This window comes from Sander lucioperca, chromosome 18, assembly GCF_008315115.2.
Source record: "Sander lucioperca isolate FBNREF2018 chromosome 18, SLUC_FBN_1.2, whole genome shotgun sequence".
Taxonomy (NCBI): domain Eukaryota; kingdom Metazoa; phylum Chordata; class Actinopteri; order Perciformes; family Percidae; genus Sander; species Sander lucioperca.
The window spans coordinates 12449871-12471573 of NC_050190.1; the positions used below are offsets into that span (position 1 = coordinate 12449871).

Below are 21703 nucleotides of genomic sequence, written 5' to 3' on the forward strand. Positions count from 1 at the left end.
ACTTACCAATAGAAATATGAAGCAATTAAATACAGCAATTCTCAATTCCTCTCCAGCACCAAGGCAACGGACATGCACAAAAACAAGTTGATGCGGAAGTTAGCCCCTAACTTAAAACTTAAACTTAAAATGTAAGTTTACAGTTGGTGAAAATAACAGCAGCTCTGTCCACTTCAACTTCAGGCCCTGCTTGGTACCATATGAAACTTTGCTCATTTGAGTGATAGGTGGTATAATCAAACCTGCATGTACTCAAATGTATTTTCATATTTCATATTCTGTAATGTGTTATTGACATCTAGGTGGGAGGTCATGGTGAGAAGGTTGAGGCCCTATACGTGAGAAAGCTGGATCTGATCCAGATAGTTGGCATGAGAAAATAACATAGAAAGAGGCCCTGATGGAGCAGCTGTCCAGGAGTGTTATGTATTCTGTCGGTCGACAGCGGAATAACAATTTAAGGCACAGTTCACCTATGACCTTTGGTGGGGCCTACAGGACATCTATGTCTAACGGAGCATGGGAACCATACAGTTGTTATGATGAGATCATAAATAAGGGTTTCCAGATGGGAGTTCAGGATCTATAAGACGGTCTGGTCTAGCCTCAATTCGGAGAAGACTTGGGTCTGTGCAAGCTACATGTACCTGTGTTTTCCCTCATGAGAATTTGTTCAATATTGAATAAAGCTGCCTATAATCTGAAATCATCGGAGTCGTCATCTTTCAGCATCTCCATCATCAATTCCAGAGAGAACCATCTCTCATTTGAGTCTTTGCCTCATCTCATCTTTCCCTCTGGTCAGCTCAACTAGGCCCACAGCCCTGCAGCTGGGAGAGCTTCCCAGTTATCGCTGCCTCTCGCTCTCTCTTAGTGGGGGGAGGATTTTATCGCAACAGCAGGCATCAACCCTGACAGTATTAAGAGGAGCTCAAATACAACACACATGGCTTGGCGACACACATGCACTCTGGTCCTCTTCCTTTCTCTCCAGTGCACATATTTTGTGCAAGCTACAAAGCAGCTGACCTTAAAACAAACTGCACACTGCACATAGGAGACGGGGTGAAGGGAGAGGAGAGGTGGCAGCTCTTAGTCAGTTAGCAGTGTGTGACTAACTCTCCTGGAAAAGTCTGCATGACAGGAGCAGTGGGAGAGACGACAGGGACAAGACAATAACTACAACACAAAGAGGAAAAACGCTTCCAACAACCAAGACATTGGAGGATTGCTGCCGACACACAAGTGATGTGTTCCTTTGAAGGCAGACACCAAGACATTGTCGACAGCGAGTGAAGGAATAAAGTTTACATGGACTGACCCATGGAGACAAGGAGCTGGAGGCTGTACTCCTCATATTTTCTATTCAATTGCTGAATATCTCACAAAAGCATCAGCGGTGCAGTTTTCACATGTAAGTACAGATCTTTCCTTTCAATTTTCAGCCAGAGGTTAGTGTGATAATTAATTAATGCGCATGAAGACTGATAGCTGTTTAAGTACTGTAATCAAGTCAGATATTTGAAAAACTCTGTTTTCCAACCTTACGTGTTGTGTGAAGCCACACATATAGTTAGTGCTCGGTGAGGCTGACCTCTAACCCTGAAGGCGCTGTAATCCATCTGAATCCCAGGTAGAAGCTGTGTTGGAACCATCGGTCTGAGAAAAAAAGCCAAACATACACACCTGGGACATCGTCCTTTACTAAGTTTGATTTGAAATGAAGGCAATCAGAGCACCCATCAGGCAGGGACCAGAGGTCAGCTTGGTTAAGGGATGATCATTGTTCACTGTCAACCTTAAAAAAAAATGTTAAATATAATAGGGCAACACAATTATGGATGAAATGAAATTGACGTTGAGATATTCTCACACATTTCTCATTGTGGTATTTGAAGCTGATAATGGTATTACAAGCGCAATATTTTGTCACATTTCTCTCTCATGTTTTTGTTGCATCTGCCTTTGGGCAGTTCGTCGCATGGTCTAATGCTTTTTTGTCATTTGTAGTTGCAACTTAAGAGAGAAATTAGCACTTGATTTGAAGCAACATATATTCCAACATATTCAAATGTGTTAACAGTGCTGTGGGGAAGCCATGGCTTCATGGCCCGGAATAACAAATCATTTTTGTTTGTTCAGTTTTCAGGACTGTCTGCTTTGACTGCCATGCCCCTGTTTAGCTGGATGAAATGGACCCACGAAACAAGAGTGCAGGCTCAGGATGAAGCACCTCTAAAGACCTCAGGGGTCTTACCCAGTCGCATGTTGATCAAAGAGCTTCTGTGGCATGTGGAAGAACGTGAGCGGCTGGCAAGGGAAACTGTGGGTCTCCACTGGTTTCAGAAGTACCCCAGGTTACGGACCCTCATCCCCACATCAGAGCTACATCAGCTGGAGTTCCTGTGTGCCCAGATCCCACCCAGCCACGCAGCCACCGTACTCTCTAGGTGTTTGGTAGTGGCCATGCCATGCTCCGTCCTCACATTAATATGCTGTCAACAGTGGCTAGCTGCTACTGCAACAACACAAGGCCTGACAGCAGGCAAAGCAGAGAAGACCCAAGGGGATAGGGAGGCAGGGCAAGCTGCTAAAAAAGACATTATGCGTTACTGTCACAGAGGCAGGCGATGTAGGGTGTAAACATGTGAAGGTGAAGGATGCCCTGTAAGACTTAGCCAGGGTTTCCACTCATCATCTTTAAGTTAGACATAATGATATAAAAAACGCTGTTCTACATGGTTGAGCACTGTGACCTACTTACTCATTTCCCATTAAACTCACTACTAGGTCACTACTGTGTGCTTACATAACCACTTTACCAAAGAATAACATATTTAGTAAGACTTAGTAAGTCAAAATTGGCCAAAGATTAAGTTACAATATTCCTTCTACTAAAACGCAGATATTCAAACCTATTTTTGTGCATTAGGTCCACAAGAGGGCAAACCAATACAACGCAAGGCATAACTACTTGTATACCAACATGGCATCATGACTTTGTGTAAACATACACGCCACTTTCCTAAAGCCAAATGGCGTGTTATCTGTACGCATTTTGAGCTATCCACGTGTATGTCTACGCTGTATACAGCGGATGTAAACATACATACGTAGCGACGCCACGTGGCGTGTTATCGCAAGAAAGTGCCGTGCTATCGCGAGAACATCACACGCGTGTTAAAAAAAAAAACGGTTGATAAACGCCACACGCGATCCCGGCTCTCCCGGGTGAAAGTCCTGTGTTTTACCCATTTGCCACCCCAACCAACCTCCGTCCTTTTGTACTAATCGCTATGGTGATAATTCACATGTAATGTAGGTCAATGGAGGCCAAACGGCGTTGATAAACACACTAAAAAACGATTATGCGTCTTGATAACACGCAAAAACGGCATACGAATTGGCATGTCATACATACGCCACTTAGTGAGATCAGTCTGTGTGTACATAAACACGTCTTTTAAAATATCTACTTACACATTACAAAATGAACGAATAAAAGTATGTCCTATACCGTAAAACTTAATTTAAAGACTGTAGACCTCCTCTCTAGAGCGTGCAGGAGGCAGGACATGACGCAAATTACACCACAGGATTCTTCATTTAGTCATAAACAACCAAGTCTCTTGCCGTTCCTTGAATTTGTCTGATGATTTCGCCATCAACCCTTACCGACAGAAGTTCCTGAATGTCGTCTCTCTAGTTATAAATTTTCATTGGCATCTTAAATGACTTCTTCTTCACCTGCGGATGTTTGTTTTCTTCCAGTTTACATAAGAAAATGTATGACACTGACACTTTCTTGATGCAAATCCTTGCTACTTCAACAAGTGTTAAATTAAATCTATTGGTGTCTTTCCACAGGTTTCGTGAGGTGCTTGCCACAAACAACATTAGGCCTTGGGAGCTGGCGTCTGTCTTCAAGCAGGTGCTAAGGGACTTCTTGAGCCAAAAGGAATATGATGAAGACCACAACCTCTTAGTGCAGCCAGCACAGCTCCGACCAATGGAGGCTTGGACCAGCCGCTACATAATGAAGCAGGGCTTTGTCACACCCACTGTCGCCAACTGTGGAGACCAACCAAGGGAGGAGATCCCAACAATCTCTGGATATGTGGATCGAGCCATGCGGCACTCTGGTTCGTTTGCAGGGTCCAACAGGGACTGGGACCTTCCATATTACTATCCAGTTTCTCCCAGGCCCATAGGGACGTACAGCACTGCACTGTGAGACGACACACTGCTGTAGTTTTGTGTTAAACTCAAGGAAAACACATCCACAGCATGGAGACGAGATGCAAAAACTTGATTATATGTATTACTGTAGTTGCGGATATATCATGTAGAGATGCCCCAATCACGTTTTAGCCTCCGATACGACTATCGATCATCAATGAGCAGTATCTGTCATTAGAGGGCCGCTGCCGGTTATTTTTGTGTTGTTTTGTTTAGTTATAGCCGCTGATATACTGTAGCTGTGTAAAGTATTGGCCAGTTTGCCTGTTTGTAGTGTATTGGGATCTCCACCAGGTGGTAGTGTAACCGGCTGTATAATGGTGTGTCACTCTTTAAGTAGCCTCGCTTTGCCAGACCATCCACACGCTGCGGAGCGGAGGAGGGTCTGGCTAGTCCACACAGCATTCCAGGATGGGAGAAAAACGTGCTCTGGTTTATTGGCATGTCTTTAAACCAATCACAATAGTCATGGGCGACGCTAAGCTCCGCACAGAGCCACAGTAAAATAGTCGTGTGAGAAAAAAACTCCGATTTGACAGATAGTCTAGCAAGCAGAGATCTGAGGAGCAGTCAACCATAGTCCTCATAAATCCACCGGAGTTTAAAATTACAACACAAAGAAAGCGGAAGGAAACGGAAATCGGCGAAAATACATGCATCCGGCAGAATTTCCTGCTGCACCAGATCAATCCCGGAAGTGGAACGTCAAGGATATAGACTACTCTTAAAGAGTAGTTAGTCTTGCTTCTTAAATCCCTTCCTTTTTTTCTACCAACAAATGTGCGCATATATGCAAGTTTTTGAACGGGAAAACCTGCTAATGATAGATACTCCTTTCCCATTGCAAGTAGACGAGTATGCGTTCGTTTTTTTTCAAGTCAAGAACACGCAGGAAAACTGGTGTTAACTTTTCCTGCTACAGCTTACAGTGCACAAAACTGCTGTACCATTATATATATATATATATATATATATATCCATGTGCTGTATATTCACTTGATTTCTTCGCTACTAAACTTAAACACTCCTCTGCTCCAACCGCCCACTCTGCAAGAAACCAAGTGGGATTCATAATAACGTCTGCTCCCGGATTTCAAAACAGACCATAATGGCGGCTCATTTGGAATACGATCTCTTCTTTTACGAAAATAGTTCACCGAAATGTGTTTTTGAAAATATTGTATGCGACAAATAGGCTATGCAGTTGCTGAATCTGTCTTCATTTCAGATCGACAATGGTCAGTTTAAAAGATTTTCGTAAGCTTTTGAGAGGCGGAAGCCCCGCTTCTCCAAAGTCCCAGCAGTGCAACCAGAATACATTGCACGGCTGCTCCTATAGAAATGAATGGGAAGCGTGGAAAACTAATCACACACTCTATGGCGATTTAGTGAGCATCACGCGGAGGTAACCGTTAAGAATAGGAACCAAAACAACTACTTATCGTTGCCTGTGTTACGATCTGGCATTTGGGTGCCGCCTTTTCAACTTTTTTTTCGCACTCTCCGCTTTGAGCTTAAACTCGCCATGCTCCGCTGGGTGACAACTCTTCAACTATTGTTTTGTTTGTAGTAGCATCGCACATCTGAACAACCACGTGCAGCTCCAGGCCAATAAGGTGGGTGGGAGGCGAACGTGGGAGGACTTCACTTCACATAAACAGGCAATCGGGCACAGGCATGTAGTTGTTTCTCTCGGCCAAGTGTTTTAACTATGCGTGTAGTAGTTTATAGGCAGCTAGAAGAGATTAATGCCGAGCACCCGATCACACGTTTTTAGTAAATATCGACCGATAATGACCGGCAGCCAATCAATCGGAGCTTCCCTAATATCATGGCTTGAGACCAAAAATGTGAAGATGGCATTAGGCTAAGTGTACAATGTATTATACTGTTTTATTACAAGTTTGTCACCTGCTTTTTTATCCCTACTTAACAGACTGACTGGTTTTCTGTAGTCCTGATAATAAACCTTAATTAGACTTTGTACAGCTGGGCATGTATTTCAAAGGTGTATTGTCAGGTGGTGTGAGTGATGTCATAAGGGCCAATGGGTGCCAGTCTTTGTGACTTGTGAGTCTTTAAAGTGAAGCAACGTCTACTTGCAACTGCTCCTCACAGGCTGAAAAGGTCTAAGAGCTTCGGACAAATAAACCAAAGACTGATGTTCCCCTTTAGATTGTTTGATCTGAAAAGGTTTTAGAGCTCTAAACAGGTAAAAACTGTAAAAAACAGGTACAATTTGTTTTTACTATCAAGTATTTGACAATAAAAAAGCAGATTATTACAAACTCTGAAAAAATAAACATGTGTAGTAGATGTTTCGTCATCTCCTAACTTATTAATCATCCTGAGACCCCCAGGTTTGACACTGAGGTCATGTCCTCAGTATTTCATTTTTTGGAGATTTGGGAGTTTAAGATATCTGGGGAAATACATATTAGTTAACCCTTGTGTTGACTTCGGGTCACATTGACCCGTTTTCAATTTTTGTTTTATATCAGAAAATATGGGACGTAGAAATATGCGCTGAAAATGTGTAGAAGAAAAATGTAACAATTTAAAACGTTGGAAAAAGCAAAAACAAACTGTGAAAAAAGGGCGTCAAAAACGTTTTTTTTTTCGGGGTTGACGGGAAGACAACACAAGGGTTAAAAAATGGATCTTTGTGTTGTAGTCTAAATATATAAAAATAAATAAAATGTGAGTACTTTCTGAATTCCTGGTAGTGTAGAGAAGCTAGGATACAGCCCTGAACCCCTTTATCATGTGTTCATTTTGGTGACAATCACTGAAAACGTAGCTAGCTTTGGCAATATTGACAGAATTTTAAGATTGTGGGCAATATTAAAAAATAGCATACAAAAACACCCAAATCTCATCTCAGTTTCACAACTAAGTTGATATTTAAGCATTACTGTAAAGTAGTTAACAGATCATGATTTTGGAAACCTCATTTACACTTTTAGTCAGGTCTTTTAGTTAATACTGTCAAGCTGAGTCAGCTTTCCTCTATTACGGACACACTCCTATATTTTCTGCTATTATGAAGCTAACATTATATAAAATGCTGGAAGTTAAGATATCTCAACTAACGTTATATCATTTAGTTAACGTTACCCTCTTCCCCAGGTTAAAATAGATGCAGTTAGCTATTTACACAAAGTTAGCTAAAACTCGGCAATCACCCTCAAACATTTATGTGCAGTATTTTTTCCAAAAAGCTTAACCAGTCAGGGTTTGTGGCTACGATAGAGGAAGCGACACCTGTAGCCTGAAATATTTTGTCTGTAACCGTTAAGTGGAACAGGTCAGGTAACTTAGGATCCAAGGATGCTAGCTGGCATGAAGCTCATGCCAGCTAGCATGAGGCTCATGCTAACCAGCTAACTTTACCTAGGTTTTTCCCACCTGGTCTCTTTCGACGATGCTTCATCGACATTTCTTTCAACCACCTCTTCTGTGAGTTTAATGTTCGCAAACGTCGTCCCCGAGGTGAACCAATCTGAAATTTGTTCTGCGGTAAACACTTTCTTCATGTTGCAGGTGTTAACAAGTATTGCATTTTCCAATCGAGTCTCTCCTTCCAGCTAGCTACAACGAGATTCAAGTGCGTGAGGCAACACGCAAGTGAAGTGAGGAATACGTGTTACAACGCCCCCTGGCGGTTGGACTACGAATTGCTAATAAAGTGAAACTGAACACTTCTGTTTTTGTACAGCATATATAAATATAGATTGTTGGAAGAAGTATCCCAATAATTTACTTAGGAAATTAGAAGTACCCCACGATAAAATTATACAAGTAAAAGGCCAGCATTCAAAATGTAATTAGAAGTAATAGCAACAGAAACAAAAGTAAATGTACTCATTTTGCAAAAAGGCCCCTATCCCTTTTATATTATATCATTGGATCATTATTATTGATGTATTACGCAAGCAGTACTTTAGTGCTATAGGTGGCTGAGGTGGAGCAAATTAACAATTAAAATACTTCATACAGTGTTGGGCAGTTTAATCTAGAACAATGCAGTATATGTTATAAACCGATCATATTTGCATATAAAATCTAGTGGACTAACAAAGTACATAAAATGGAAATAAAGCAGAATTACCGCAAACTTTCACTTAAGTACAGTACTTGAGTAAATGTACTTCCCATCACTTCTAACATTTTTACAGTTCAATTACTTGAACTGTTCAGAAAACAATACCACAAAATATGAAAAAAAAAAAAGTTTAATTATTGGGAAAATCATCAGGAAAAGTTCATTATGCTAAAAAAGACATTGGCTATACACCTCACCTATGATGGGTAAAATACAACAAAACATTTACCATGGATACAACTCATATGGTCAGTCAGCAATCACAGCACGAGACATAGGCACCTAAATAAGTCTGAACACAAATGTTCAGTTTTCACATTAAGATCATATTTAGCATTGTTGTAACTTCAATGTAGTCTGAGAACAATTTTCCTAGGCGTACTAATGCACATCCAAAGAAACCAAACAAGATGGATGGAGCTGGACTAATGGAAGTTTTGTCACAGTTGGTCTGTCCATGCTGCTTTAATAGCAGATCAATGTAAAGGTACAGTATGTTAGTACAGTATGCCTCCAGGCAAAACTTTGTAAGAGGTGTAATATTATGAACATGTCATGAGCAAAATCATGACTGCACATTCTGAATGAAAAAAGAACAATCATGAATCACAATGTCTTTGTACTTGAAACCATAAAATATACATATATAATAATAATAATAATAAAAAAAAAAACGTTTTCACTGGAAAAGATGCAAATTCACCTCCATTCAAACAATTAAAGAATCAGGGATTTATGTCATCTCCAGAGGTGGACATCCACCGCTGTCTCGTATTAAGATCATCTCCGTTCTGAGCTTTTCATTTTCCTTCAAAACAAAATAAATTGAAAAAAAATCAAAGTTGATTGATGTGATGTGTTGACAGTATGTACATGACCAAAGAGAAATATCCTTTGATGATAGCAAAAATTTTAGTTACCTCTTGAAGTTTGGTGTTGTCCTTTTTCAGCTTCACCAGATATTCAATCCTCTGTTTGTGGTTTTTATGCCCCACAAGTTTTCCATTCTCCTCCGACAGCTGAACATTCTGCTTACGGAGAACCTCGTTTTCCTGTGAAACAGAAATTATGGCAACAATTTTGATACTGTTTGAGGAAATAACAGGCATCGTTTCACCATTTTCTAATATTTTATACACTAAACATTTAATCTATAAATAAAAAAATAAGTTGCAGCCCTAAGCAGTTATTATCAGTGTTAAGTTTGGCAGTTATTCATGCAGGTCACCTTAAGACCAATCATTTTGAATTTTAGTGTCACACAAAAATGCCAGAGTATAACTATACAACCATCAAATGGGCCTGAAATGTCCTCATCAAAAAAGTTGTATGGTGAAATCTGCAACTGTGCACATTGTCGGCCTATTAAAGATGCCAGACTATCTAGTATCATACTTATTACAGTGTGTCACCTTGTTCTCGTAATCATACCATCTTCCAGTGTAAAAGATCATTAACCAACCCCAACCAGGATCTCATTAGCAGTTCCACAGGGGACTGTGAATAGTATGTATACCAATTTTCAGATACTGACTATGTTGCCAGGAGTCAATTTCATCATCCTTGAAAGCTACATCATCCCAAAATGCTTTCTTAGGTGAAAAGTATTCTCATCTACTCCGCTCCTCTGACCTGGATTAGTCTCTCCTCATCCTGTATCCTCTGGCTCAGCTCTCTCAACTCTAGACAGCGGTTCCTCAGCTCATTGGTCAGCTCCTGAACGCAGGTTTGAGACTGGGCCAACATCGACTCCTGCGCTTGCAGTCTAATCCACAGCACAAAGCAAAGATGTCAAGCATTAATGAAGGATCAGAATAACATGCAATAACAAAACGTTGATTAATTTATTTAACTTAACCACAAGTCCTTACGTTTTTTGAGTGTCAGACAACATCTGCATTATTTTGCTCTGTTAATGAATGAAAGAGGAACAAATTATAAATTGATTATTCAATACAGTTATAAAAAATAAAATAAAAAAAAAAAAACGCAACCAGCCGAAAAAAAATAAATACAAACCTTCTCTGATCTCTCCTCTTGTAGCTCTTTTAGTATGGTTTGGTTAATGGCTTCATTCAACTGTTCCCTGAAAATTACAAGATAACATTATTAATCTTATATATGCAATCAACAATGGATGGTACAATATATATTTTTAGGATAGTGGCTGAATGACTGGATGAATAAACTCAACCCATTATTTTTTCCATTATGTGTCTGCTGGCTCTGCTTGGTGTAAAACTGGTCAAGTAAAGTCTGGATCTCAATTTGAACCATATCTTTCTCAGTCAGCTGCATCTGAGGACAGTGAAATCACATTATCAATATTAATGGACTTTGAAGTCCATTGACATCTAAAGGCCATGAAAATGTATGTCATTGCATTTACTCAAAATAAATAAATAATATAACAAACAAAAAGAAAATGTAATGCAGTGATTGAAACCTTTTTAAAATGCTGTTTTATTAAGACACTAAACTAGAAGAGTGTACTATAACCATACTGAATGAATGTTTTCATCCAGTGATGAGTGCCTATAGATTCATTTGACTTATGCACAAAGACATACCTTAAGCCTTTGGATCTCCTGGTTCTTGGCAGTCCTCTCAGCGTTCAGCTCTGTTAAAAGAACCTCCATGGTCATCATGGAGGAGCGTCGATTCTCCAGCTCCCTCTCCTGGCTATCTAGCACCTGGTTCAGGTCCCTGTGGAAACTACCTGGAGTGCAGGGTGTCTTGAGAGACAGAAATAAAAGATTAGCTTATTGTTGCATTTCTTACTGCGAAAAACACACCACACGTCTTATTTGTGAATGCAGAATTTAAGAGCAAATAAACCACAGACCAGTCTTACCCGAGGTAATGATTTAGGTGTGACTGTGGGCTCAAGGTGAGGTTTGAAACTTCCATTTCTGATAGTTCTTTCAATGGCTTCTTGCTGTTGTTGCACCTGGTAGAAAAGTGAGTCATTTTAATAAAATGTTGTTCTTTAGGATTTATTTGACCATACTGGTTATTCATTTGCTCAGTGTTGAGAGGATTAAAAAAAAACTTCACCTTCTGCTGTAGATTCTGTATCATGATGTCCTTTTGGGCGCTTTGCTCTTGAGATGCTTGGAGGAGGCTGTTCTGCTCATCCAAGACCTTAGTGAGTCTCTCAACCTCCTCAGTGGCATAAACAACCTCGTCCTGCAACACCTCCACCTGAGGGACAGACACACGCTTCATTATTTAGCCTATTGTTTCGGCCATCTACTAAACTGGTCAGAGCATTAATCTCTTGCAGTAAATCTACAAAATAATCATACAAAAATGTATGGACAGAGTTGTTTAACATGATCAAACTTACCTCTATTCTGTCGGATGCTAGCCGCCTGTCTAAAGTTTCTTTCAGGTCACAGATCTCTGCCTGCATCTTAGAGTTTTGCTCCCGGATATCCTCCCTTTCAAGGCAGGCAGCATTGTTTTTGACCTGGAAGAGCAATGACATTATTATTATTATTATTATTATTATTATAAACATGCCCTGACTGATTCAAACATTAAACATATCTACAGTATGAGGCGGTAGAGTAAAGTTAACTACAGAAAACAAGAAGTTATTTAAGACAAATAAAGGGTGTAATAGGTGGAGGAGTCAAGTACTGTGATGTCTTTGATTTCTCCAGACAGGTAGGTAATGGTCTGGTCCTTCTGGCTCAGCTCATTGCGGAGGTCTCTGGTTTGGTTGATCAGCTCTAAAACAACATCCTGTTCAAATGCACAGGTGGGATTCAGAATGGTAGCCGAAACACTGCAATTGTATTTGCAGGATAATAATTGAGAGAAATATTCACTTACTTTGTCCTGTTCAATCTTCTGCTCTAAGCCTTTTATCGTTTCGTTGGCAGAGTTTACATTTTGCTCAAGAGAAACAATTTTGGATGCCTTCAAAAACAGAAATCAGACAACCCGGTTTAGCTTCTAAACTGCAATTACTGTTATAATAGATTTAATTTTCAAACATGCATGCTATTCTTAGTACTGACCTGTTGTTGATTTTGTACTGTCAGGTCTGAGACTTGTTTTCTAAGCTGTGTATTCTGCTCCACTGTTTCAATAAGTTCTCTGAAGGCACACACCAAGGTCACTCATGTTACTAAAAGTTATTTTAAAATGTTGAAAACTGTGAGCAACTCTGAAAAAAGAGAAAGCTGTGGACACACTCACTTTGATGTACTGTCTTTGTTTTCTCTTAACTGAGAGATCAGGGTGCTTGTGTGCTCTTGCTCAGTCTGCAGAGAATTATTTAATTCCTACAACAGAAAAAAAATACAGGCAGTTAAGAGATCACAGCTGACATTTCAGGATACAAAATGGCCATAGTTGAGATTATGGGTTCACTAACCAGGAGCTGTGTCTTCAGTGCATCAGTCTCCTGCTGCCTGTCCTGCAGCTGCTGTCTTGCCTGATCAGCCTCAAACTTTGCCTCAGCTTGGAGCTGGTCAAATGAATCCTGCAGTGTCCGATGCTGCTCCAGAAGCTGCTCCCACTCCAGCCTGGAATGAAGACATGGTAGTTGTGGGAACAGAAACACATCAGATCAAGAAGTGCAGAGGTATTAAGTTCATGCTTACTGGACTTTGTCAAGTTGGAGCTGTGTGCTGATCAGACTGTTAGAGAGCTGGCTCATTTCTCTCTGCTGCTGACTCTGGCCATCGCTTAGCTCGTTCCTCACAGCGGCCAGCTCCTTATCGGACGACTGCAGCACCAGGCGCAGGTCACGGATCTCACTCCTCAGCACTGAAAGGAGGGTGAAGAAAGAGTCGTCACCTTGGCACTCTTGTCCCTACCTCCCATCTCACAGAAACTTCCAAGTTCAACACCAGCGAAAGATTTGGCGTTAATGAGGTAACTTCAGGTTCAACCCAGGGTTTTGTGTATCACGACGGTGGATCACTTGTTACCGGGTTAAATCGCCGTGGTAACTGAACACCTAACCTGCTCGGGAGCAGGTCATGTTGGAGATTAGAGATCAACCGGTGTTAAAGCACCGCCTACTGGCCAATCAATACTCGATTGATAACGGTATCACCGTTCTTAGAAGATGAGGTGTAAATGGACTGTATTTATATAGCGCTTTTCTAGTCTTAACGACTACGCAAAGCGCTTTTACATAGTACATTACATTACCCACTATTTTTTTGCCAGCTTTCCTTCCTGTTTAAAGAAGCAGCGAATGTATTGCGTTTTGCCTGTAAAACCGTGTCAGTGTTGTTCATATTTATGTAGAATTATAATTGTATCTTCTTATGTAAAATATGCAGCTCTGGTAGATGTTTGCGATTGGTCATGCTGTGCAAACACCGCCTCTTTTATGTGAACGCGCGCGTTGCTGGATTGGGAAACCCTGGGTTGATTGAACTAGTTGTTAACCACCGTCGTGACACAGCTTATGCGGGACCGCGGTTGTTAGGTTAGGTGAAGCCGGGTAACTGAAATCAATCCAGGGAATGTTGATCTTGATTCGTAGTACATGTCTCTGGTGAGCAAACAGGTAAACACAACAACACAGGAGGAGCACCAGATCCTCACCTTCTGCAGCTTGCTGTTCAGACTGAAGGCTCTGTTGCAGCTCGCTGACAGTTTCCTGCAGGTTGAGCTGATCTCTGTTCCGGTTAGCTCGCTCAGAAGAAAGCAGCTGCATCAGGTGTAAAGAACAATTAGGAACACGGAAAAGTTGACAAACATCAAACAAAATACTTTTTACATAACATTTCAATTCGATAAGAACTGTAAATGAAGAACATGAGGAAATTCTACCTCATCCTTGCGGTCAGACTCTTGTGAAATCACAACAATCTGCTCCTCGAGTTTTGCAATTTGCTGCAACAGCTTGCTGTTCTTTAGCTCCTCCTCATTAAACTGTGTCTGGACATGGCTAGCTTGCTCCTGTTGAGAAATTAGAGAAAGTATGAGACAATAACAATTTGTGTTTTTTGTACACACATTTGCAGGATAATCCACGTTGGTGTACCTGCACTTGACGGAGTTCCTCAGTCAAGGCCATTTCAGCCATGTCCGAAGGAGGCGACTCGGTCCAAATGTTGTCTGCACTATTGCATGTCCCATTTAGGTGGTCCGGGCTAGAGAGAGGCACGAGACGGGTCCGCAAGTTGTATGCTTTGGTGGGCGTGGTGAGAATCTGGTATAATAGACATTTGAAGGATAAAAGATAATTCATTTTCACAAAGCTTTTTAGAGAATCTGCAAGACAAAGGAAAATATACTGAATATAGAGAGGTTTGCTCACAGTAATCTGAATACAAATCAACATCCACTCACCTTTATAGTTTCAACGTGAATTCTGTTCAGCTCAGAGACCTCCTTTTTTTTGTAAGCGTTTGTGGCTTCCAAAATGTTCTCCAAATGCCTGTTGGACTTGTCAAGGTATCTTTTCTCAGACTCCAGCTGAGATATCTGTTTCCTAAAACACAAAGCACCATTCAAAAACCAAATTAAGCGCCGCAAAAGTCTGTAAAGGCATTACATGAAAAATAGCATATTTCATTAAGATCACAAGATACTTTTTTACAAATAAATAAAAAGATATTCTAGTGATGAGCTTCTTCCTGAAGCTAGAAATCAGAGTTGGGCAATACTATTTTAATATATACAAAAAGTGGATTTAACAAGTAAGGGAGAATTGTCACATCATTAAATATATGAAACACAGTAAGATACTGTTTTCCAAATTAACCAGCCCAAGTGTAAGTCAGAACTAACATGCTTTCTTTTTCTAATTATAAAACCGTATTAACGCCTACATACATTTTGCCTCATTTCACTGCAAAGACAGCAGTTACTGAAAAATAAATATATGTCCATTAAAAGAACCATGTAAACTGTGTGTTCACAAAGGTGCTCTACCAGATTTCATGAAGGTAAAAGATATTGGAATATTATTTCTTTTGCTATTCCTAAACATCTGCTAAGCTTTTCTGAATAAAGCCCATGTGAATTTGGTTTAAGAGTGGTTTTCCTCTTTAAATACCCTCCTTACTTGGTGACTTCTTTGTAATCTTCGAAGGCCTGAAAGGTGCCTGTGAGGTCGGACTGTTTCTGAAGCAGCTGAGCCTTCAGCTTCTCAATTGTAGCGGCCGAGACAGCATCTACAGGCACAGGGGTTGAAGAGGCTGCTGGAGCTGTGGAGCAACATGAGTTTGTTGACATGCATACAGATAAAGCATAATACATGTACTTGGCCTTTTCTCGGATGAAGCTGATAATTATCTTACTCTCTGTGAGCCTGTCTGTCTCCATAGCCCTCTGGAAGGCCTCTTCCAGCTCAGCAGCAACTTGGACTGCAGCCTCTTCAGTTTTCACCACTGATTCAAGAGAACGAAGTTGACGGTTCTCCTCTCTGAGGCTGAAGTTCTCTGCTGCATATCGAGTCATTTTTGGGTGATGTTCAACCTAATAGGGCAGAGTTGTGTACATGGAAAAACGGGGTTGAACGGTTACAACATTTCAAGAAAAGAACATATACAGAGGATCTGATGTAACTATACTGTGCCTTTCAGAGTAAGCAATTATGAAGAAACCTATCTTGGATTTTAGAGGAAATAAATAATGTAAACATAAAAAACGCTTTGTACAGCTGAACTATAGGTTCTCCACACTAGCCGTGTAGCCACACATTACACACATGCCTCATTTCCACTGCATGGTTCAGCTCAACTCACTTTTGGTACCAGGTGCTTTTTCTTAATTTTGTTAGCCACTGCAGATAGTAGCACATCAATGTAGGCGAGTCAAGTCGAGCCGGTAACACGCAGTCTTTATCATTGGGTTAGGCAGTGTTTAAATTGTATCAGATTTTGTACCTGATCTCTTAAGACCTTGATCTCTTCTTTCAGCTGGTCAATCAGCGTCTGAGACTCCTTGTCTGACAGTAAGCCTTGGCCCGCCTTCAATTTTTTCTCAAGGCGATAGATGTGGTCCTCTCGAAACCTGACAATCATTCGGCTGGAATGGATGAACTTGTCTTTCTGGGTCCAGGCCTCCTCAAGCTGAGCCACTTTCTTGAGCAGCACCTGAGTGTTTTTAAACATTACTGTTAGTTTCCCTTTGCCAACAGTATTTCCTCACAGCAGCATAATTTCCACAAAAAAATGACAAACATTTCCCATACCCTCTTCTCTTCTTCTCGCTTCCTCCAAAGACGAATAGCAGCCATAAACTTTGCTTTATATGAGACATCATGTTGAATTTCTATGGATGGACGTAATGAGAAAAGCTGATTTAAACTTTGCAACATACCAGATCACATCTGTTTAAAAACATGTAGGGCTGTAACGAAGGTCTTATTTTTTTTTTTTTTTACATTTGAAGATTCTATTGGAGTTTTACAAATGAAGCTTTCAAACGTCTAGTCAATTTTTATTGACATCATCGCCTGAAAAATAAATAATATCCTCAATTTTAATAATGTAATTCATCAGAGTCTTAAATTAAAGATTAAAATCAACTTTGTTTAATGAATATAACTCGTCAGTATCATAAACATAAATACATGTAGGCAGCAGGTTAATCCAATAAGGGCATAAAATAATAACAAAATAATAATCATGCCCTTAGGCTTATAGCAACATTATGCTATTATGCAACAAACTGGAGTTATTGAAAATAATTGGATCACACAGGTGGGAAACAATCCTACGCAACCACCACTGGAATCTAATTCTACAAATACTAATAATATTAGTGTACTCTTTATCTGCAACTGTGTAGAAATACTGTGTTTAAACAGAAATAGACATTGAAAGGACACAAAAAAAGCTGTGCAGCATGCACATGTTGATTTAGAATTTAAATGTCAACGTTACGAACGAAGCTTTGAACTATTTGGTACGGTCCGAAAAACACGTAACTTTGCATGTAATACAGTAGCCCGGATTACTGTATTTAATACATTTGGGTATTACATGTTGAATGTGTGCACATGGTTTAAAGAAGATGCTACTTTGAAGGTGTTATGGTTAACATATACTGTATTTGTTCAGTGTATTGTTACCTATGGGGAGTTGAGGTCCTCCTGGCGCTACATCTCTGGCATAGTCCACTGCCTGAGAAGTTAGAGCCTGTGCAAGCTGCTCCTTCAGCTTTTTCACCTCAGCTTGTAACTGCCTCACATTTCCCTGTGTGTCTTCATTGATAATGGCCTGGCAAAACACAATAATTGCACAGGGATGAGATTATTAAGTGCTCTTTGACATCACCAGAACTTGGTCAAATCTACAATATAGAGTTGTGTAAATAACAGATACCTTGTTCTTGATCAACTTTGCTCTCTGAGCAAACTGCAAGGTGGACAGCGTTTCTCCAAAACACTTTGAACCAGGATGTACATTGGCTATGATATAAGTCTTTGCATTTCCTCCGAGAGAGTCCTGAAATAACAATAATAATTGCTACAGCGGATAATATCTATTCACATTATAGAGTACAATCACATCTTTAAATGTAGTATTATAAAATGTTATATTCTACCAAACGCACAGGAATACAAATGAAGCAAAATTATATATATATATATATATATATATATATATATTCAAATACTTGAATATCAAGTGCACAAGTTGATACTTCCTTGTTTCATGGCCACCACTATTTATTCAACAATCTCGTTCCAATAGCAATTTCAGTAGAAAAACGGCAACAAGAAAACGTGTATTTTACAAAGTAATTGCATCAAAGTCATGCCGCTGAACATATGCCATAATTCCAGTGATTTTGACTCCACAACGATAGACACATAACACATTCTCCACCAAAGCCACACCCAAGATGTATTTTGTATAGGGGTGCACCCATAGACATACAGTCTATGGGTGCACCGATCCAATATTAAGATTGGATATCGGTCCTGATATTGACAAAATAGCAGGATCGGAAAAATGAACAGATCCACGGGCCGATCCAGTTTTGTTCGTTTTTTTCCCTCTGTCGCACGTGTGTCGCATGCTGGAAGAGTTGAGTGTACAAATAAATAAGAATTCAATACATTACATCTGTTTTGTCTTAGTTAGGAAAGTAATGTTCAGTTAGGAAAGTCTGGTGCCTTTAGTCTCTTCCACATGGTGGAAGGAAGGTATAAGGTGGAAGGTGTACAGTGTATTATTAATTCAACAACGGTATTGGATCGGTATCGGTTATCGACAGATACACAAAGCCCAGGCATCGGTATCGGGACTGAAAAAGTCGGATCGGTGCACCCCTAATTTTGTATTTAGAATCACTAACCCTGAGCAAGAAGGTGAGTTTGGAATCTCTGTAGCAGATGTGGCGGTTCTTTCCATTGGACACATCAACCAGTGCCATGATCACCTGACCGAGACACATGAGGGAGCGATTGATACTGCTGGCCTCCTGAAAGAGAAGCAACGCAGACAACAGCTGTTAGCAACGGCTCAAACGTAGTACCTCAGTAAGAGACTGAATAACGAAGCTTCACCTTGAGCCTGGAACCTTCTGTGTGTGTGTCTTTCTGCCTCTCAGACCCTGCCAGATCTACCAGGTTTAACTGAGACATTCGGATGTTCACCACTTCATTGACGGACTCTTTAGATTCCAATGTCATGGTGAACACTGCGTGAGATCTGGAAGATTCTCGGTTCATGGAGGTGGAGGCCACTCGTCGATTACGCCAGCCCATAGATAGCACCTAAGTAGTTTCAAACAAAAATTCTGTACACTTCCACAGTATATTTCTTAGGATGTCACCTGCATTTAAATAATTACTAATTCAATGGGATCTCAACTCTGTAATTTGACACTTTTCAATAAAGGAAACAGACTTTTTAACATTATGATAATGAAACTGGATACAAGGTATAAAGTAATATGAAGGTTTCATCCCCACTAACTAGTTGGACATGAATGTTAGCATAATCTTCTGAGTCACAACAAGCAAGGAAAGCATACCTGGTAGGCTTCAGTGGCCGAGTTGACAAACTTCTCCACGGCTCCCTCAACAAACAAACCTTTCTTGATGTTCTCCCTGAGGAAAAGGCTGGCTGAGGCTGTATCCAGGAGGTCATAAATCTGTTCATTGTAAATCTCTATAAATGAACATTTACAAAGGAAACTCTTGGACTGGCCAGACTTTTGGGAAAAAGAACAAAAAAGCACCAAGCATTAAAAAAAAAAAAAAAGTGAAATATTGGTTTACAAACATCTTCATGGTGATGAAATGTTACGGCTTACCCGTTCCACTTCTCTGTTGATGAGAAAAAACAGGTACTCAAAACTTCGAGGAATAACCCCCCTTAGCTCATCTGTGAAGTTATCCAACTCAGATGGTCCTAGAGCAGGAGAGAAATAAAGTGTCACAATTATTCTGTTGCTGGATCTTAAAGAATTTGTAGTACAACATGTAAATAGTAAGTTGAATGCTCACCAAGCATGGTGAATGTTTTCCCTGAGCCTGTTTGTCCGCTAAAGAAGCAAGAGAGGACTCCAATAAGGAATTGAACAGGTGCTGCACATCAAGCACAACGCATGCGCAATAAAATATTTTAAATAACTTTAAGACCACTTACTAGGCAAATATAGTACCATTGTATCCATTCATGCAAGACTCCACAATATTCTTGGCCACACTGGAGAATACAGAGTCCTGTTGAAGAATGACATGATAAAGATCACGCACCCACCGACCAGTTGTATCCATATCAGCGGTATATTGATGATACAACTGTATGCTCCCAACCTGAGATGTTTCCATGTCTGCAACATGATCATAAGTAAAGGTTCGTGGTTCTGGTTTTGATAGCAGACGAATGGTGTTGGGTGAGGTGACTGTGAGACACAGCTTCTGATCTCCGTCTGTGGTCAGCCCACTACACTGGGTCAGAGGTCGTACTCGCACAAAAACTTTAATGGAATCACTGTCACTGCTGTAGGAAAAATACATACATTTTTTTACAGAAATAAAAAATAAAACCATTAACACTTGTAAAACATAAAAACTGAACATCACCATTAAAAGTAGGTAAGTGTTTGTTACTACAGCTGCCCATTAAGTTTGGAGGACATGAACATGGTGAATCCATTGTAGCTGTGCTCCTCAGTCAAGTCAAACTCACAATCACCTTAGACAAAAACACACACATACATCCCTCACTCTATTAGCCCTGATCCAGGAGTACCACAAACGACAATACGTTAGTATCTGTTAATGTAATGTAATGTAATGTTTACATCCCACTCACTTTACATCCCACTCCATTTGTCTTGATATTATGTCTTATTTGTATATTTGTATTTTTGTATATTATGTTGATATGTGCCTATATGTATATTGTTGTCTCTATTGTACAGTATGTTTCTACTACGTGTCTATTTGTTGAATGTATAGAGAGTTAACACCTACCGAAGTCAAATTCCTTGTGTATGTAAGTATACTTGGCCAATAAATCTGATTCTGATGTAATGTTAACGCAGCGTAACGTCAGTGTTGTCGGTTTTTGTTTGGATGAAACAAGCAAATCGTTCTAAAGGTAAAGCTAGCTACATTACCTGGCAGCAGGTTGGGTTGAATCGACAGATCCTGTAAACAAAATTATAAGATTGTTAACGTTTGTTTAGATGCTAGTTTGGCTTTCTTAAGCTGTATACAAACAGTGTATACACTTACTTTAATATCAGTTAGGTTAGTAAGTAAACGCATAAGTTCGCGTTAAACTAGCTAGGTAACGTTAACGTTAAACTAACGTTAGATGCTAAGGTTATCAAAATAATAGTAATTTCTAGTGTCAATAAGTTAGCATTGCTAGCCGAACAAATGTTTGGTGAGGTAACGTTACCTTTCCCAATGGAATTCATTGTTGACGAAGAAATGTTCGACGTTATGTGGTAAAATTAATGTTCTTCATAGCAGAGTCGACGAAAGAAAACGACGCTGTTTACTTCCTTCGAAATTGGCGGGCAGGTCCAAGTGCTACTTCTTCTTCGTTTAATGTCGCTACAAACCAGGGTGAAAGGTGCATACCGCCACCTAGTGTAGCAGAGAGTGTAACATCATGGCTTTATTTAGTTGTTTGAAATTTTGAAATTTGAATGTCTCTTTTTGAAGATAACGTCCTGTTTATCCACAATTTTCCAAGAAACACTTGGTAACTTACACCGTTTACCTTTGAATGCTGAAAAAATGATCTTGAATTTTTGTAGAAAAAAAAACAATGGTGTAAGAATCATTCGCTGGCAATGGAGCATCTTCTACAAAACTGCCTAACACTTTGGCTTGATTGACATTTGGAGACATTCAGGTTGCTTTTTATCAGTGTGGGACCTTTGCAACTGTGACATCTCTCA

At 40.0% G+C, this 21703-nt stretch overlaps 3 protein-coding genes across 7 annotated transcripts in view; 1 reads left to right on the forward strand and 2 right to left on the reverse strand.

Annotated features, from left to right (window-relative positions):
• The window catches only part of tdrd9 (tudor domain containing 9), a 31536-nt gene extending 23651 nt beyond the window's left edge, over positions 1 to 7885 (reverse strand). For both annotated transcript variants that reach the window (XM_031279146.2, XM_031279145.2), the window contains exon 1: positions 7633 to 7885. In XM_031279146.2, the coding sequence (XP_031135006.1) occupies positions 7633 to 7775 (143 nt within the window). In that variant the 5' untranslated portion in view covers positions 7776 to 7885. The remainder of the gene's footprint in view (positions 1 to 7632) is intronic.
• Positions 786 to 4842, forward strand: rd3l (retinal degeneration 3 like). 2 transcript variants are annotated; one of them, XM_035994655.1, is made up of 3 exons: positions 786 to 1418; positions 2143 to 2450; positions 3868 to 4842. In XM_035994655.1, the coding sequence occupies exons 2-3, from the start codon at positions 2170 to 2172 to the stop codon at positions 4232 to 4234; spliced, it is 648 nt and encodes a 215-aa protein (XP_035850548.1). In that variant the 5' UTR covers positions 786 to 1418; positions 2143 to 2169; the 3' UTR covers positions 4235 to 4842. The 2 variants fall into 2 exon arrangements, with proteins under 2 accessions (XP_035850548.1, XP_031135012.1); XM_031279152.2 differs by having other exon boundaries at positions 788 to 1414; positions 3868 to 4841.
• A 1134-nt stretch (positions 7886 to 9019) lies between the features above and the next one.
• On the reverse strand, positions 9020 to 21449 carry kif15 (kinesin family member 15). 3 transcript variants are annotated; one of them, XM_031279144.2, is made up of 35 exons: positions 21196 to 21449; positions 20909 to 20939; positions 20100 to 20286; positions 19930 to 20006; positions 19788 to 19825; positions 19595 to 19692; positions 19313 to 19492; positions 18843 to 19052; positions 18632 to 18757; positions 17653 to 17775; positions 17400 to 17547; positions 16518 to 16597; positions 16210 to 16419; positions 15622 to 15799; positions 15387 to 15528; positions 14669 to 14810; positions 14361 to 14528; positions 14147 to 14275; positions 13919 to 14024; positions 12961 to 13126; positions 12732 to 12882; positions 12554 to 12639; positions 12373 to 12451; positions 12185 to 12271; positions 11990 to 12094; positions 11694 to 11816; positions 11402 to 11548; positions 11199 to 11294; positions 10915 to 11079; positions 10552 to 10642; positions 10364 to 10431; positions 10216 to 10253; positions 9977 to 10109; positions 9265 to 9396; positions 9020 to 9152 (listed from the first exon to the last, which is right to left on the reverse strand). In XM_031279144.2, the coding sequence occupies exons 1-35, from the start codon at positions 21212 to 21214 to the stop codon at positions 9078 to 9080; spliced, it is 4134 nt and encodes a 1377-aa protein (XP_031135004.1). In that variant the 5' UTR covers positions 21215 to 21449; the 3' UTR covers positions 9020 to 9077. The 3 variants fall into 3 exon arrangements, with proteins under 3 accessions (XP_031135004.1, XP_035850546.1, XP_031135003.1); XM_035994653.1 differs by having other exon boundaries at positions 10364 to 10430; positions 10539 to 10642; positions 15387 to 15522; positions 21196 to 21448; XM_031279143.2 differs by having other exon boundaries at positions 10364 to 10430; positions 10539 to 10642; positions 21196 to 21447.
• Positions 21450 to 21703: the final 254 nt, after the last annotated feature.

Bases quoted from the DNA above. Each gene is read 5' to 3' on its own strand.
- rd3l (XM_035994655.1), top strand. From the start codon at position 2,170: ATGCCCCTGTTTAGCTGGATGAAATGGACCCACGAAACAAGAGTGCAG. The intron at 2,451-3,867 runs GTGTTTGGTAGT...GTCTTTCCACAG, and splicing joins GCAGCCACCGTACTCTCTAG to GTTTCGTGAGGTGCTTGCCA.
- kif15 (XM_031279143.2), bottom strand. The intron at 14,276-14,360 runs GTACACCAACGT...ATTTCTCAACAG, and splicing joins AGGAACTCCGTCAAGTGCAG to GAGCAAGCTAGCCATGTCCA. The intron at 14,025-14,146 runs GTAGAATTTCCT...CACCTGATGCAG, and splicing joins AGTCTGACCGCAAGGATGAG to CTGCTTTCTTCTGAGCGAGC.